Source organism: Camelus bactrianus, chromosome 18, assembly GCF_048773025.1.
Source record: "Camelus bactrianus isolate YW-2024 breed Bactrian camel chromosome 18, ASM4877302v1, whole genome shotgun sequence".
NCBI classification, from domain to species: domain Eukaryota; kingdom Metazoa; phylum Chordata; class Mammalia; order Artiodactyla; family Camelidae; genus Camelus; species Camelus bactrianus.
Genome location: NC_133556.1, coordinates 19258095 through 19276787, shown reverse-complemented (window position 1 = coordinate 19276787; position 18693 = coordinate 19258095). Strand labels below are relative to the sequence as shown.

Below are 18693 nucleotides of genomic sequence, written 5' to 3'. Positions count from 1 at the left end.
AAAAGAATAAAATACCTAGTAATAAATTTAAGAAAAGAAGCACAAGACTTGTACACTGAAAATTTAAAATATTACTCAGGAAAATTAAAGTTCTAGATACATAAAGAGATACTCTGTGTCACAGATTGGAATAATGAATATTATTAGAGTAGCAAATTTTCCCAAACTGATCTATAGATTCAATGCAATCTATCAAAATTCCAGCAGACTTTTTTTGCAGAAATGGACAAGGCCGTCATACAATGTTCACGGAAATGCAAATGACCTAGAAGAACTAAGACAATTTTGAGGAAAAAAAAAAGTATGTTTTAGACAAGAATAGAGCAAGAAACGCATAGTAATTTACTGTTTTTTCAAGTTTCAAGTAGACTATATGATGAGAGTATTGTAGACATTATTGATGGAGTAGAATTATTAAGGAGAAATTAAGCTTTGAGGTAGCCATTATGGGAATTGGAAAGAGAAGAGATGACAGGAAGAGATATTTTCGTCTTTTCTCTCCAACATAAGTAGTAGGTGATTTACTACATGTTGACTCAGTGGCCAATCTCTTTATTCTAGGTAATGTAATGAATTACATATTGGAAAATAAAGAGTGCCGTGACTTCTCCATTATTGCATTTTCCATTGAGGTTGAGAAAAACAAAACAGTATTTACTCTTTTGTTCAATAATGAGGCATACCATTCAGCTGCAACATCTCTGGCGGTGTTAGACAACAGTCTTTTTATGTCACTTTCTGGCCCCAGTGCTTCCATTAAAGTCTCCAACAAGCCTCAACCTCTCCCGCTTTATCGTCCTAACACAGTGTATGTATGATTTTGCTTTTACTGGAATTGAGCCTTAGTATATACCCCTGTGATCTGGCCATATTTATTTGAAAATAGCTACTGACATCAGCATTTTCTACGTTTATTTCATTATTTATTTTATCTTTTATTTCATCTTCTTTAGGCCTACAAGTGGATTACAAATAGTACTATGTTTGGCTTTTGGCATGGCTGTTATGGCCGGTAGCTTTTGCCTTCAGACAGTGACTGAGAGAACCACTAAGGCAAAGCACATCCAGTTTGTGAGTGGAGTCTATTTACTTACTTACTGGCTCTCTGCATTGCTGTGGGATCTCATCTACTTCTTTGTTACCTGCTGCTTACTACTGGTGAGTGTTAGCTGAAACTGCATGAAGGCTTATTCTCCTGTGTCACCCACAGGAAATTCCTATTCAACTAACTGTATCCTAAAGTAAAGCTTGTAAAGAAATTTGAAACTACTCTGGCTTATTATGCCAGAGAATATATTGTGAAAACCTCATTATGGAAATGTATTCCTTCATGTTCTTTCTTTTGGAGAAAATATTCTACTTTGAAAAGTCTCTCTTGAATTGGTTCCCCGTGTAATTGCTCAGCATTATGCCCAGGCCCAAAACCTCCTCTAAAGGAATAAGGGCCATTACTTGTTACTGCGCCCTCACTAACCATATAGATAAGCCACTGCCACTAATTCCCAATGCTGAGCTCTCCGGTAAAACTGGACTGTAGCACGCAATTTAGGATCAAGACTTAAGCGATGCTTCCTGTTACTATTCTCTGCCCCGAATTCACAGCCCAAATCCAAGATGGCTAGGTCTGCAAAGCAGAACTAACCTGGACTCAGACACCCAATTTCAGATAAAGAGGAAATGGAATAAAGAGCAAGCATGTAAGGGTGGTATAGCGTCTTTTAATGTAATGATCTGGCCCTTAGTGAACTTGGCAGCTTCTTTTATTTTGTGTGCATGCTGCAGAGTTAGGCAGGTGTGAAACTGTATAGTTACTAAAGGGGGAAACACATGAGCAAAGGAGGTAAGGTTTCTTTGTGTACAGGAGGTACCGGGGGCTTACATATGAATAGGACAATGTCTCAGGCCTCACATAGTTCACTGTTTAGCAATGGACACAGAAATGAAAATAGATCCTTATAAAATAGGTGCTAATTTCTACTATAAAGAATGAACTACCAGTTCCCAATTCAAACCATACCATGGAATGGTAAAATGGTTGTTAAAGGAAAAAGGAGAAACTTTTGGCAGTTTGGCTTCTACAGCCATAGGAAAACTGGTGATTATTGTACAGGAGCCTAGGACTGGTTCTGAAGGAAAGGCTGGATCCCACCAGCTACAAGAACTGCTCAGCAGGGACCAGAGGCTGGATCAGTTGGGGCAGGCATGGTGGTGGTGGGCATACTCGTTGTATACAGACGCCCCAACGTCAAGAGAACAGAGCAGCTCTTCCTTCACCTTGCCACAGTGCATGACTCTGGCTGGTGTTCTCAGTACCCGTCCCTTCTGCTCCCAGCTCACCAACCAACCAGCATAACAAGGGAAGAACTCCATCCTTTGTGAGGGCCACAGTTCTCATCTTTTGCCACAGAAACTGGGAGCAATGATCTACGCATGATCTCTTTACTATCTGCCCTCTATGTAATGCAGTATTGGAATCACTCAGAAAACCCCTGAATCTTTTCATCTCCATGCCAAGGATCCATTCTTTCTCTGCTTCTTTAAACTTGGCTGGCACACCCAACTATCATTCCCAATTAATAGAATTATAAATAAGACCACCCAATGTTAATACTTATACCAGTATTGCCATTATGGCTCATGAGAAGAGTGACTTGTCATGTGTTTTCTTATGTTATGTCATTCCAAAACACAACTATATGAAGTGACTTTAATTCATCATATTTACAGGCAAGAAAATTAAGACTCATAGGTAAGTTACCTACCCAACTTCACCCAGCTGCTACGATTTCAGAACCCTGATTGGGGTTTCTCCAAAGCGCATTGTCACTTACACACTCAAAGTCATCCAGGATAAGATACTTTAAACTTATTACTGCTCTCATATTTGCAGTTCCTTCTATCTTAGCATGTAACTCTACTTTGTTACCTGTTTCTGTATCATTTTGGTTTGGTACCTCTCTATCTCTGTCTCTCTCATCCACCCAAAATTCCCTGTCATAGCTCTCAGATTGGAGTTCTCCATGGGTTCTTAGCTTTGATTGTTTATCTGACTTCGCTATCCGCTTGTTGTTTTAAATGAGACACTCCCCCATCCTGCTCTGGTTCTATGAAATACCACCACTGGACTTGTTCTTGGACACAAGAGGAGGCAATTTTCTATCATTTAACAATATTAAGTATATATTGTATTCTTTACTCTATTCCATTGATGTGTCTGTAATGTGCCACTCCCAATCTGTTTTCATTATGGTAGTTTTATAATATATTTAATTATTTTTTATGGATTGACCTTCCTCCTCTCTTCTATTAATCTTCTTCTACAGAATTTCCTGGCTATCTTGACATGTTTTGTTTGTTTACATGTAATCTTTAGAATCAGCTTATCTAATTTCAAAAAAAAAACTACTGTTGCTATTTTTATTTAGAGTTATTTGGGGAGAATTTACATTTTGATCATGTTGAGTCAGACCCTTCCTAAATATAAGGTATATATGTCTTCATCTATCCAAGTAGAAATTTAAATTTTATTTGAAATAGATTCTAATTTAAGACAATCCTAAGCATTATAAGATTTGGAACAAAGCTGCTCCTAGGTTACCTGCAGTTTCTTCTGACATTATTTATTCTTTTTATTTCCTACTCTTAGTTGGAATGGGGGGGAATCAACTATAATTACAGCTGGTGAATTCTTTCACTTAAGATTGCTGATTCTCTTCATATGCCTGCCTTAAACACTACCTCTTCCAGGAGTATCACAGGGTTGTAATGGGGCTATTCTTAGTTACCTCTTCCTTTCATTTATTAGTGGCCCTGCTAAATAATCTTGTAATTTCTTAAAAGGGGCAAACTTGCTGTCTTTGTCTAGTTACCAACTATTACCATATCGATTATTGGAAAATGCTTTTCATAGTTCTAGAGGTTACCTTCTTCCTCATCTAGCCCATTCTAAATTTATGCTTCCCTGTCTGATTCTCAAATGGAATAATAAATAATTGAACAAGGAGGCCCCTGAGTTGCTGAGATAGATATAAAGGGAGTGGGGGTGAGAGCAGACCCAGTGGCAGTCTAGACGTGAGCAGTGATGCAAGGGAGCTTATGTAACACTACAGCAGCCACAGAGAAAATCTTTAGAGAAATAGTTTAATTACTTTGACTTTAATCATGGAGGGGGATTTTAAAATAAAAAGTAATGTTGTTCTAAACAGATTAAAAAAAAAAAAAACGAAAAGGGAAGTATAGTCATTCTGTTCACGAAAGTCCTGTATTGAGGAAGAGGTAGCTGACTTCAGGCTCATTTGTAATGGGCAAAATGATTTAAGTAATGAAGAGCGCTGTGCTCCAGGGAAGGCAGTGCTCGCTGTTCTCTGAGTGTTCTGGCTTGACTTCTTGTTACTCCGTGTCCTTCATCTCGCTCCTCTGCACTCTGTGTCCCAGGGAGTGTTCGTGTACTGCGGAGTGGATGCTCTTGTTGCAGATTACCACTTTCTGGACACCATGATGATCTTCATGCTGTACGGCTGGTCTGTCGTTCCTCTCATGTATCTCGGAAGCCTCCTGTTTTCTAGCAGTGCTGCTGCCTACATCAAGCTCACCCTCTTTAACTACTTTTCAACTGCTTTTAGTATTGTCATTCACATCATAATTAAATACTATGGTAAGGACTTCACACAATTTTTCCTTTTTTCCAGGAAATACATTAAATAAATGGGGATGAAAAAGCTTGAGGATAAAATTATTAATTGTTAAGCACCTACTTTCTGGGAATCTGAAGCCTGTGATTTTTGGAAATCAGCAAGTATTGAGTGGATACGTAAGACAGAGAGGTTTAGGGAGAGAGGGAAGGAAAGAGGAAATGGGGAAAAGAAAGGAAGAAAGTGAGAAGGAAGCTAAACCCTCTGAAGGAGCTGGACTCAGTATATCATCCTAGCCTCATGAAAGAAAAAGTTAGAGTAAGAGATTACGACACAAGTGCACCAACATTTATGTCCTATTAAAGATCCCCCTGCCTCGCCCTTGAGACTTGGTCCTTCAGTTTTAAAGTTTTAACAGCACGTTGGAGCAAAGTGGGGAGACTGGGGAGCGGAAGGTGCTATGGTATGACTCCTGCCTAATTTAATGAAGCATATACTCGTGCCTCCTAGTGTTTTTAAGAAGGAAACAGTTAAATATACAACAGATGTAGCCCTCATTAAACCAGTTTCTCTTCCTTTCAGGTCTGGTTTCAGAAGAATTTCATGAGTAGGTTATCCCTGTCTTCCTTTTCTGATTATGAAATTTAAAGAAATGCTGACTCTGCTGGTGATGCCACAAATGAGATTTGTTCATAGAACATTCCCTTCTTGAATTTATCTATAAGCATGAATCTTGAACTGCATTAATCAACTCAGCCCTCCCTGATGTGGCAGAACCCAATCAAAAGAGGCTTCCAGACTCATTCCCTGACTTTAGACCTTGGCCTCACACAAAATGAAACATAGCTTTTTCGTTCTTGTTGCATACCTATCCAAGGAGTTTGCCATGTGAGTAAAACTTGAGCCCCTGCATAGAAGGCTAAAAAAGCCAAGTATTCATGCATTCATGTTCATTCCCTGAATTAATGGCATGGCAATCACTTTTATACTATCTATGGATTCCATTGGTGGTCTGCACTATTAATTGATCGGTCACCCATTCTATCTCACGTGTATTTCCTTACTAACTTTTTCTCTGCTAGTAACTTTTGGACTCTGGCACCAATATCCACTTATTTCCCATGACTCCAGGTAGAACTGAAGATCATTTGTCATAGCAGGTTTTCTATCATCCCTCCCTCACTGAATCCTCCTCCCTATAGGCAGACAGTCTGTAAAGATCTCAGATTCTCCTAACAGAAGGTAAGGGAGGACTAGTAATTTTAATCTTCTGTATTGTATTCATTTCTGAGACTTTACTGCCTGGCCTTCGTGTATTGTCCTAATCCAGAGGAAAGAGCTCTGGGGCACATCAGGGTAGCAAACCTTGATTTCACTTTATCTACAACCCAGATAATAGGAGTTTTCTGAATTCCAGTTTCTGATAATGAAGATTTTTCTCCTGGAGTGTAGTTTTAGGAACTTCTAAACTTGTTAGTTTTCTTCTTGGGTTATAATGTAATTTGCCTGCAAGAGATAGTTTAGAAACGTAATTCCCTTTCTGTGGTTGAAAAAAATCTGATTAACATTCCGTCCCTGTTACTTATTGTGGTAACAGTTCCCACCTTGTATCTAATAGTTAAATTGTGCCACCTGGTCCACATTCTAGGATCCCGTTATTCCCATAGGTGTCAGGGAACTGAATTCCATTGCAACATACTCTACCATCATCTTCACCCTACAGAAGACAGTGAACATAGAGCTCTTCAAGAATGCATTTCTTATTTTTACTTCTTTATTCAAGTATAAGTTGCATTAAGAAAAGTACAGAGACCATAAATGTACAGCTTGGTAAATTTTCATGAAGTGAACATGCTAGTGAAACCTTCCTCTCTCCAGCCAGGTCTTCCTATGGGCCTACAACCCACTAAGAGCCAGAGAACAAGGTCCTTTGATTTAGTCTATACAGATAATCCTCCCAGGGCAGAAAGTGTAATGGAGAAGGATAGAGTACGGATTCAAAGGGATAAACAAAAGAAATATGACAAGGAGGCTATTGGATTTGGCACTGAGAAATTCAGGGGGAGACTTGCATGTCCAGAGGGATGAAGGACTGAAAATGGTGACTTGCCCTCCCACTTAAAACAACAATATATGTTGGATAAAAAAACTGTTCAAACTTTTAAAATTGTATCATTGATCCTACAAGAAATTTCAAAATGCAGAGGCCAACAACAAAGTGAAATTCAGCATCCCGTGATTTTCTTTTTGGGGAACAGAGGAGAGTAGAAAAACCAAAGGCCAAGCCAAGGTAGGAATCTTAATAGCAGACCCACCCATAAAGAGGGAGAAGACAGATCCTAGGGAAATACTGTTAGCAAAAGGTCCTCTCTTGCAATCTGTAATTGACACACCCATGCTACAAGCTATCAAGGTGAGCAAGCTTAGCGAATTAATAACTACTGTTTTCTCAGATGATCAGCATGCTAGATTGGTAATTCTGAGAGTGGTTTGATCATCTTAGGGAAGTCTGTTTTTAAGGGGGTTTCATTCCTTTCTTACCTGATGCTAATCTATCTTTTTAATCGTAGAAAATGACATTCCTCAATTCACAAGAACCTTCCTGGTTAATACATTAATGATGCTTCCTAGTTACAACTTAGCAATGAGTATCAGCAAATTCTTTGATGACTATGAGGTGAAAAAAAGGTGTGCCAGGAAACTGAAAAATATCTACCTGGACTGTGATAAAAAACGTGAGTATCTGGGGTTCCCTGGGTCCTTAAAAACAGCCCATTCCTTTCTAGGGTTATACATATAAGCTTAGATTGTAGACAATCAGAGGAACCTGTCGAATGACATTCAGGAGACAGGCTTGCTGTTTTCAGCATTTTTCTGTACCAAAGTCATTTTCATAAACTAGGGAATAAAATGAAGCCTCAAAATAAAATCCAAGATAAATTTATGAAGACACCACCAGATTTAGAATGAGTTACTAGTTATTCACCTTCAATGTGAAAGTAGCTTCCCACACATTATCTTGAATCTTCACAGCACCCTGTAAGTTAGCTACTATTATTCCAATTTTGTAAATGAGGAGACTGAATGCTTTACTTAAACTAAAGATTAAATGTGAGTTCCCTGGGACACTACGTTTTAAGTATTACACAGGTAAAAGAAAAGTAAACTCACAGCCAGATCAAAATCAGAGGAAAATAAAGGCATTCTATTAAAATTTCCATATGTTAGGCTGATTTTATATTTCAGATTGATTCTAAAAATTGAGAAATAATGAGCATATTTACTCTGTGTGTGTGTGCATGTGTGTGTGTTCATGCACAGCTTGTTCTGGAATCAAATAATTTATATGCAGCCACAGAAAGAGAAATGTAATGGTACTTCACTAAATCAGTGCAGGATAAAATATAATTATTAGGGTTAAATGGATTATATTTTCTTACAGTTCCTGAATAACAAAAATTATGTCACATTTTAGTTTGCATCATATTTGGACCATACGTTCCTCACTCTGCATTTTAAAAACAACTCTATTGATTTATTATTTACATACTATGATCAGTTTAAATTAATCTATTTTATTTTATTTATTATTTTTACTAAATTTATATAGTTGAGCCATCATTATCACAGGCTAATGTTAGAATATTTCCATTATCTGAAGAAGATCCATCATGCCTGTTTACAATCCCCATTACAATGCCCAGCCTAGGCATCCACTAACATACTTACTGCCTTAAAATATTTGATATTTATGAATATTTCATATCAATAGAATCATTTTGTATCTCCATTCTTTCACTTACAATAATGTTTTTGAGATTCATCCAGGTTACAGCATATCTCAGTATTCTTTTTTGTTGCTGAATAGTATTCCATTGTACTGATGTACTACTTTCATTTATTTGTCCATCAGCTGATGGACATTTGTTTGGTCAGAAGTTATTAATGGTGTCTTTTGAAGCATAAAAGTTCTGAATCTTGAGGAAATTCAGTTTATTAACATTTTCTTGTATAGGTAGTGTTTTCTGTTCTTTGTATTATATTTAAAAACTCCACCTAACCCAGAGTCAAGGCTCCAATGTCTTCTTCAACATGACTAGGTCTACATATATAGGTCACAGCATAATTTGTCCCAGCAAAAATTATATCATTTCCCCATCAAATTGTCTTGGTACCTTTTTAAAAAATGGATTGACCATAAGTGTAAGAGTTTATTTTTGGAGGATAAATTCTGCTCCCTTGATCAATATTTCTATCCTATGTCACTATCAAACTGTTTTGGTTACTTTAGCTTTTTAGGAAGTTTTTAAGTTGAGAAGATCATCCTTGATCTTCTTCAAAATGTTTTGGCTCTATAGTAGCAATGAACAATCCAAAAAGGAAATAAAGAAAACATATTCATTTACAATAGCATTAAAAAGAATAAAATACTTAGAACTGAGTTTAAGCAAAAAGATGCAAGACATGTATATTGAAAACTACAAAACATTGCTGAAATAAATTAAGGACAAGTTAAATAAATGGAAAGATATCACACATTCATGGATTTGAAGACTTAATATGGTTAAGATGGTAATACTCCCTCAAGTGATCTAGAGATTCAGTGTAATCTCTATCAAAGTCCACAATGGCCTTCCTTAATAGAAATGGAAAAGCATAATCTAAAATTTATTTGAATCACAAGGGTGTCGCAAATACCCAAAATAATATTGAAAAAAGAAAAGCAAAATTGGAGGAGTTACAGTTCCTGATTTCAAAACTTACTACAAAGCTACAGTAACAAAAACAGAGCTGTAATGGCATAAGGATAAACATATAGAATAATGGAACAGTCTGAGAGTCCTGAAATAAAACCATACTTTTATGGTCAATTGATTTTCAGTGAGGTTACCAAGATCACACCATGAGAAAAAAAAGACTTTATCCCTTCAACACATGGTGCTGGGAAAACTGAATATCCACATGCAGAAGAATGAAGCTGAAACTTTACTTGACACCATGCACAAATTTTAAGAATAGATCAAAGACCTAAACATGAAAACTAAAAGTATAAAACTCTTGTAAGGAAATATAAGGGTAAATTTTCATGATCTGTGATTTGACAATGACATACTATATATGACACCAAGAGCACACAAAAGAAAAAAATAAATATATCTCATCAAAATTTAAAGCTTTTGTGCTTCAAAGAACACTATCAAAAAAGTAAAAGAACAACCTGCGAAATGGGAGAAAATATTTGCAATCCATGTCTCTGGTAAGTCTAGCATCCAGAATGTATACAGAATTCTTACAACTCAAGAGAAAGCCCAATTTTAAAATGAGCAAAGAACATGAATAGATATGTCCCCAAAGAGGCTATACAGATGGCCTTCAAGCACATGAAAAGATGCCAAACACCATTATTCACTGAAGAAATGCAAACTGAAATCACAGTGAGATAGGATTGATGTCAACATCATGGTGATGTGAATCATTCCTTTTTTCTCTCCCCTTCAATTTATAATTAATTGGACATCTGTAACCAAAGAAAGTATCTCTGTACAGCATACCAGGACACCCAAGAGACTCATCCATCTGTGCACCCAAAAGTGGATGGATTGAACCATGCAGGAGCCTGTGCAAGGAGGTGGGTGGTGGTGGAGCTGGCAGTGGCCAAGAAGGCATAGCAGGTTCAGCACCAAGGCAGTGTTACCTTTCTGGAAGAGGAGTTGGAGCATGAAGGTGATGAGTGGTGGTCTCCCTAAACACATGCTGCAGCTGGAAGTCTCTCTGAGAGACCACAGTGACTGGGGGGAGAGAAAGGAAAAGAAGTAGGCAGACAAAGAGGACTGAAAGAAGGCATTTGAACAGTTAGAAGCAAAGTATAACAAAGAAAGGTGTTTGCTACTTCAGATGTGGTGGCAGAGCCATTTTTCACCAAACACCATCAGAAAGTACAATAATAAGGTATCACAAAAAGAAAATGATAATTTCCCAGCAACTGAACCTAAAAGACATAGAATATTGTGATCTAAATGATAAAGAATTCAAAATGGCTGTTATGAAGAAATCCCACAGGCTACAAGGAAACTTAGAAAGGCATTAAAATGATCTCAGGGATCAAATTAATGAACAGAAGCACTTTACCAAAGCAACTGCAATTCTAAAAACAAAACAAAAACAAAAAAAAACAGAAATGTGGTGCCAAAGAATGAATGAATGAGAGGAAGAATGCACTGGAAATAAAGCAGATCAGATAGAAGAGAGAATTAGTGAACTTGAGGATAGATATATAGAAATGGTTCTGGTGAAGAGGAGACAGAACAAAATTTTTTTACGTGAGGAAATCCTACAAGACTTGTCTGACTATATTGGAGGAGCCAAGGTTAATGGCATAAGGGTATTCCAGAAGGGGAAGAGAGGTAGAAGGGAGAAGAGAGCTTATTTAAACAATGTAACAGCTGAGAACTTGCCAAACCCAGAGAAGGAACTGGATATACAAGTCCATGAAGCTAACAGAACACCTTATTATCTCAAACAAAAAGACCTTCTCCAAGACACATTACATTAAAACTGTCAAAGTCAATTATAAATAATTTTAAAGGCAGCCGGTGGGGTGATGGGAACAACAGTAACCTACAAAGATACCCCATTAGGCTGCCTGTAGATTTCTTAGCAAAAACTCTACAAGCCAGAATAAAGTGGAATAACATAGTTTAAATATTGAGATTTAAAACTACAAATACAAAACTACAATGAGCCATCACCTCACAGGTGTTAGAATGGCTATCATCAAGAGACAACAGGTGCTGGCAAGAGTGTGGTTAAAAGGGAACCCATACACATTGTTGGTAGGAATGTAAATCAGTCCAACTACTGTGGAAAACAATATGGAGTTTCCTCAAAAAATTAAAAATAAGATCTACCATACAATCCAGTACTTCTGCATCTGGCTGTATACCCAAAGGAAGTGTGAAACAGGATTTTAACAAGATATATGCACTCCCACATTTATTGCAGCATTACTCACAATAGTGAAGATATGGAAACAACCCAAATGCCCATCAACAGATGAATGGATAAAAAAGATGTGTTACATATACACAATGGAATATTATTCAGCCATGAGAATGGAAGACATCCTGCCATTTGCAGCAACACCTTGAGCACGTTATGCTAAGTGAGATAAGTCAGACAAAGACAAGTATTGTATGATACCACTTATATGTGGAATCTAAAAGAGTTACACCTGTAAAAATCATAGAGTAAGATGGTAGTTACCAGGGGTTTGGAGGAGAAAGGATAAGAATGATGGTATTTAAAGGTACAAATTTGTAAAAAGTAGTTAAAAAGCCATAGGCCCTCATGCACAGTATAATGAATGGAGACAATAATACTGTACTATAACCATGTAATGTGATAAATATTGCTACATGGGCAATCATATTACAACATATAAATATATCAGGGTAATACTGTACACCTTAGACTTACACAGTGTTACATGTCAAATTTATTCAGTTAAAGAAAATCACAAGATATCCCTGCACATCCCCTTGGGTGGCTAGAAAAAAAATGGAAAGTATCAAAGGTTTGGCGAGGAGGTGGATAAATTGTTACACTCAGATATTCCTGGCAGGAATATCAAATGTTGCAGCTCCTGTGGAAAACAGTTGCTTGCTCCTCAAAAGGTTAAACACATAATTACCACTTAACCCAGCAATTCCACTCGAGTATATACCCAAAAGAATTGAAAATAAGTATTTAAACAAGAACTTGTACACAAATGTTCATAGCAGCATTATTCATATTAGCTTTTTTCCATTAAAAGTGGAAGCAATCCAGATGTCCATCCACTGGTAAATGGACAAAATGTCCAAACAATATAATGTCATTCAACAATAAAGAGAAATTAATTACTAATACATGCTACAACTTAGATGAGTCTTGAAAACATGATGCTAAGTGAAAGACGCCAGACACTAAAGGCCACTTAACTGTATGATTTCATTCATATAAAATGTCCAAAATAGGCAAATCCATACAGACAAAAAGTAGATTAGTGTTTGTCAGTAGCTAGAGGATTTGGGGTAACCATAACTGCTTAATAGATATTGGATTTTCCTTTGGGGTGATAAAAACATTCTGGATCTAGGTAGTGGTGATGGTTGCACAACATCGTAAATGTACTCAGTACCAGTGAATTTTATACTTTAAGAAGGTATTTTTATGTTATGTGTATTGTTACAGTAAAACAAATAAACTGCATTTCTATATGTTGGTACAGAAAATATAATTCTTATAAAAAGGGAGTGATTTTAATATCTTCACATCTCAGAAATGTCTCCTATTTGCTTATCTAGGACTTAGCTGTTTGTGTTAATTTTCTCTGTAGTAAAGTCAGGAACTATCAGCTATCACAAATTTACATTTAAACTATTGTTCTTTTCTTCTTTATAAGTATTGCCATTTCTACTCTTCCTATTTAAAACTTTTCATATTTATAGAATAAAATTTTCTCTCACGCTGAAGGACTTTAAGGATATTATGCAGGGCCTACAATAGCAGTTAAGCATGCCATAAATGCCTTCATTTATTTGCTTTATTTAATTACTAAGCATTCTGTTCACAAAGACTCAGCATTTGAAACACTGTGTTTGTAGTAAAACTGTTGTCTATCAAAACTGGTTTAAAAAAAAACAAAAAAACTAGAGGAACAATCATTGCCAGGGAACTTTTATAAAAGTAACCAAAAATATCAGGGAAGATCAAATAAGAGACAAATAAAATATTAAGACAATTACTTATTTTCCATATTCTGTACTTCTCTAAATCTAACTTCATTTAATTTTGATTCTTTATTTCTTAATAATTGGTGTCATCTTAGACTCTGTATAACTTTTTAAAGTAAGGCTATCTCTTTTATCATCCTCAGTTATTGAGAATAATATCTATGGTTTTGGAGAACATGGGATTGGAAAGTTTTTGATTTCATTGGCTGCCCTGGGCCTCATTTATCTGCTCCTATTTTTGTGTCTGGAAAGTACATTCTGGAGCCTGAAAAACTTTGTCTATCATAAAATCATATTTAATGTCTACGAGATATTCAGAAAATGCAAGAAGGTAAGTAACTAACATTAACTTTAGATACAACACAAAGAAAATTCAGTTAGGCCAGAATGCATGAATTTATAAATCCCTACGTCTATTAGTTGATAAAGAAAATATCATTCAATTATACTAAGATCTAACTGGGACTAGTTTGAGTAACAGGACTTTTATCTTAGTTTGGATTTCAGGTTCTAAACTTTGAATTCTCTGCCAAGAAGAAAGTAATCGATTTATACTAGAAAGTGCTGCTTCCTGCACATTGTCTTTGGGATGTATTTGATTGTAGTTATGGAATTGGCTTCTTAAAACTGTGTAGAATTGTAGAGTTCTATGGTCTCTACCAGTCAGATTATAACCTATTGCTTTACAAAGTTTTCTTATAATTTTTCCTAATCTCAGGGTTTTGCCTAGAATTTTTTATTCTAATGGTCCATTCCTCCAGTAATTGAATTCCCACTGGTATATACTTGAACATATGTTGAGGCAGCAAACCTCCCATCTATCTCCTCGTAACTTCCCCTCATTCATCCTAATCCTGTTTGTGGGTGCTATTCCATGATGGCTCTAGATACGGATCATAAATTTCTCTGAGCCTGCATAACTCTAATATTTCAGCAGGGACGATATCTTGAGACCATAATAGCCTTTTGTTCTACATGGAATTCTGACTAGCATGAGTAGCATTTAACCAGAGTTTTAGTTCCCTGCTTTATGTTGCTAATTAATGCCTAGAACAACATAACAAAACTCCTATTCTATCTACTTTTATACCAAAACCCATACAGATATTTCTACCACAAACAGAAGATGTCTGCTCCAAGATATGCTCAACCAAAATAAATTTAGGTATATATAGAATAGGAAGGATTTTTTCTGAGTGTCTAGGATTAAACATATGAATGGTACTTTGAGATTTTAGACTTACTTAGACTGAAACAATAGACCCTGAACCATGTCATACACTTCAGGTATGAAAAAAGAAGCATAATGACTCAGACAGAGAAAGACAAATACTGTAAGATATCACTTACATGTGAGATCTAAAAAAATACAACAAACTAGTGAATATAACAGAAAAGAAACAGACTCACAGATGTAGAGAAGGAACTTGTGGTGACCAGTGGGGAGAGGGAGGGAGGAGGGGCAAGATGGAGGCGGAGGATTAAGAGGTACAAACTATCGGGTATAAAATAAGCTACAAGTATATACTGTACAACATGGGGGAAATAGCCAGTATTTTATGATAACTATAAATGGAGTATAGCCTTTAAAAATCTGTGAATCACTGTATTGTATACCTGTAACATATAATATTGTACATCAACTATACTTCAACTAAAAAAATATATTGTAAAATAAATATGTAGATAAATTTTTAAAACAAAAAAAGAATTAAGAAAAAGAAGAATTAATATGGAGGGAGATTTTTTGGATAATATTATGAGAATATTCAGCTGGTAAATTCTTCTCCTATTTGTCACTGCCTCCAGAATGCTGAGAGCAGCACCAAGCAAATGACCAAGGCCTCAAAATTTTATACAGTAATCTAATGAGCGACCCTGCTTAGCCTTGATATCCTTAAACCAGAGTGAACTGAATGTCCTATTTTCAAGCCAAAAGTTCATTCTTAGTTTTCTTAATATTCCAAAATGAGAAAAAGTCACTATTATTAATGAAAAGTAAAAGATAGTTCATGAACCATAAAAAGAGAAAGATATTAGATATAGATTCTATACTGACAGATTTTTCTTTCAACACTTTGAATATATCACACCACTGCCTTTTAGACGGCACTGTTTTTATGGAATGGAGTACCGACTTCATGAGAGGTCAGCTATTAATCCTTTGTTGTCCCCTTGTATCTAATAAGTCATATTTCTCTAGCCACTATCAAAATTGTCTTTTTGTCACTAACTTTGAATAGTTTGACTATAATGAGGCTAAGTGTGGATCTCTGTGTTAAAACTACTTAGGGGTCGTTTAAATTCTTGGATGTATAGATTCATATTTTTCATTCAGCTAAGAAACTGGGGTTTGAGGTTTGCAAATACCAACTACTATATATAAAGGAGATCTACAACAAAATTCCTCTGTGTAGCACAGACAACTATATTCAATATCTTGTAGTAACCTATAATGAAAAAGAATATGAAAATGAATATATGTATGTATATGTATTATTGAAACGTTAAGCTGTACACCAGAAATTGACATTGTAAAATGACTATGCTTCAATTTTTTTAAAGGCTTTAAAAAAAAAAGAAACTAAATAGCCTTATTTCAATTAAAGAAATTTCCTTGCATAGTTTAGTACTTCCAAAAAAGAAAACTCTAAGCCCAGAAATTTCACTAGTGAGTTGTAGTGAAAATTTAAAGGGGAAATAGCATCAGTTCTACAGTTTCTTCCAAGAAGCTGAAGAGGTGGAAGCATTTCTCAATTCATTTTTGAAGTGATCATTAATCTTATGCCAAAGAAAGTGTAAGAAACCAATATCCCTCATAAACACAGACACATAAATCTCCAACAAAATATTTACAAATAGAATACAGGAATATATGGAAGGAATAATGCATCATGAACAAGTGGCATTTATTCCATGAATGTAAAGCTAGTTTAATATTTCAAAATAAACCAGTGTTATAATATTAATACTCAAAAATAAAATCACATTTATATCAATTATTGCAGAAAAAGTATTTGACATTTAATATTTATGATTTTTTAAAAAAATTATCTACAAACTAAGGAAACAGGAACTATCTTAACCTGATAAGTGGCATCTACTTACACATGAAGCATACACCGAACATAATGGTGAAAGACTAAATGTTTTCTTCTAAGATTGAAAATTGGACAAGGATACTCACTCTTACCATTTCTATTCAATCAATTTTAAGATTGATTAAAACAAAACTTAAAGCAACCCTCTTCTCACTCTTTTGATTAGCATATTTACTGAGCTGAATATATTCTCCTGCTCCATTCCTCCTTAACCACTACCACCAAATGAGTAATTGAAGCAAAAAATAACCAATTCAAAACAAGAAAATTTTGCTCCAACAGTACAAATTACTATTCACAAAACATGCCACGTGGTTTCATTCCTACACATCTTTCACTATGCTCCCACTGCTGATGGCAGCCTTTCTTCCATCACCACCTTCCTTTCATTCTCTCAATATGTCTTTGTTTATTCCTCAAACTTAGTTCAGACTTTGCTTTTAAGGGTCCTTCCCTCAAAAAAAGTGGAGTTCATTCTTTTCTTCTCTTGGATCTCAGGTCTCTTGAATCTCAGGTCTCTTGAACATATTTTAATTGTAACAAATCACACTATATAATAATTAATAGTATCAAGGTGGCTTTTGTTCTCCACGAAGTGCCCATGTTACTGGCAAGGATATACTGCTTACCCATAGCTGTAGAAAACTTGTTCATGACTATAGTTTCCAAAACTGAGCAATTCAGGAACAAATTTGCACATATGATTTCAGGAAATTGGTAGGAAAGCTCTAAGAACATTCCTGACATCTTTGAGATTACTCCATCAGGTCAGCTTTCAAAAAGCCACGCAATTTAAAGCAAGACATCTAAAGTCTATTCACTTCTGTGATCCTTGTCTTGAAAATACAGGCTACAGCGTCCATCCAAGTAAACAAGGAATATGAGGATAAAGACGTAGAAGATGAAAGGAAGAGAGTCCTGACACTGTTACCTAATTTGAAGCGTGCCCCGCTACTTCTTAACGATCTTACAAAGGTAAAATCATTCAATGTCCAACCTTGCCCTAAGATTTAGCCCACCTTCCCTGCCAAGACTGTATTGGTAGTATTAATAATTCATTGGAGTTTTATGGGATCTATGTAAATATTCTGGTAAAAGAGACGGCTGAGGGGGAAAAGAGTCCTGTGAAACTGCCCACAGGTAGCAGTCCTCAGGGGTCTGAGGTTATGGTTGTGGCTGACTGTAATCAGTGCTTTACTACAATGTGGTTCCTTTTTAATTTTCTCAGATTTATTATAAGTGTCCAGTTGTAAAGGCTGTAAGAAATATCTCCCTTTTAGTCCAAAAGTACGAGTGCTTTGGATTACTTGGATTAAATGGAGCTGGAAAAACCACTACATTCAAAATATTGACTGGAGAGGAGACCACAACCTCTGGAGTTGTGTTAATTGATGGCATTAGCATCACTGAAAATATCAGAAAGGTATTTCTGGACCTAATCACTGAGTCAGTGCCCTAAGGGAGGAGGTGACAGACAAGTGGGTGGGGGGCATGGAAGGAAAGCTGGAAGCATTGACATATATACATTCTTTACTCAAAAATAGCAGACTCCAGGGACAGCGATAGTCATGATAACATCCTGAATTTGGGAAAAGGCAAATATTCTTTCTGGCTGAAACAAAATTTGAGTATCTATACATGGATCAAACTAGTAACAGGAAGAGCAGCTATCTCACTTAATCTGCCATGATGTAATTGGAGCTTCTTATAAAACAATGGTTAGAAGAAGTAGTTGTGAAAGATGTTGAGAAAGTAGAGTTGTCAGGGTTTGGGCTCCATTTGGATGTGGGCTGTAAGGAAAAGAAAAGAACCTGAGACATTGTCCAGGAATCTATCTTGAGCCAGTGAATGAATGAAAGTTCCATTCACCCAGAGAGTAAATACAGGACATGAGTATACTCAGAGGAGGATATGCTGAATGTTAGATGTCTGCGACACATTTAAATGGGAGAATATCCAATAGACAGTTGGAACCTATGATAGTGAATTGATACAGAGATATACATTTCATGGGATTCATCAAAGTGTAAGTGAAATTTAAACTATGGAACTAGATGAGATAATCTACTGGGAGTGTGTATAATAATGAGAAGATACGGGCTGAATCCTGAGGATTATCAACATTTCTAAGATATGGAGACAGAGAGAATACCTGGAGACATTGGGGAGGATTAGTGAGTTATAGGA

The 18693-nt window shown here is 36.0% G+C and overlaps 1 protein-coding gene across 1 annotated transcript in view; it reads left to right on the top strand.

Moving 5' to 3' along the window:
- The window catches only part of LOC105073766 (phospholipid-transporting ATPase ABCA3), a 122636-nt gene that overhangs the window by 84305 nt on the left and 19638 nt on the right, over nucleotides 1-18693 (top strand). The window contains exons 12-18 of the mRNA XM_074346232.1: nucleotides 562-808; nucleotides 954-1158; nucleotides 4435-4654; nucleotides 7202-7366; nucleotides 13549-13736; nucleotides 17356-17481; nucleotides 17735-17929. Of these exons, the coding sequence (XP_074202333.1) occupies nucleotides 562-808; nucleotides 954-1158; nucleotides 4435-4654; nucleotides 7202-7366; nucleotides 13549-13736; nucleotides 17356-17481; nucleotides 17735-17929 (1346 nt within the window). The remainder of the gene's footprint in view (nucleotides 1-561; nucleotides 809-953; nucleotides 1159-4434; nucleotides 4655-7201; nucleotides 7367-13548; nucleotides 13737-17355; nucleotides 17482-17734; nucleotides 17930-18693) is intronic.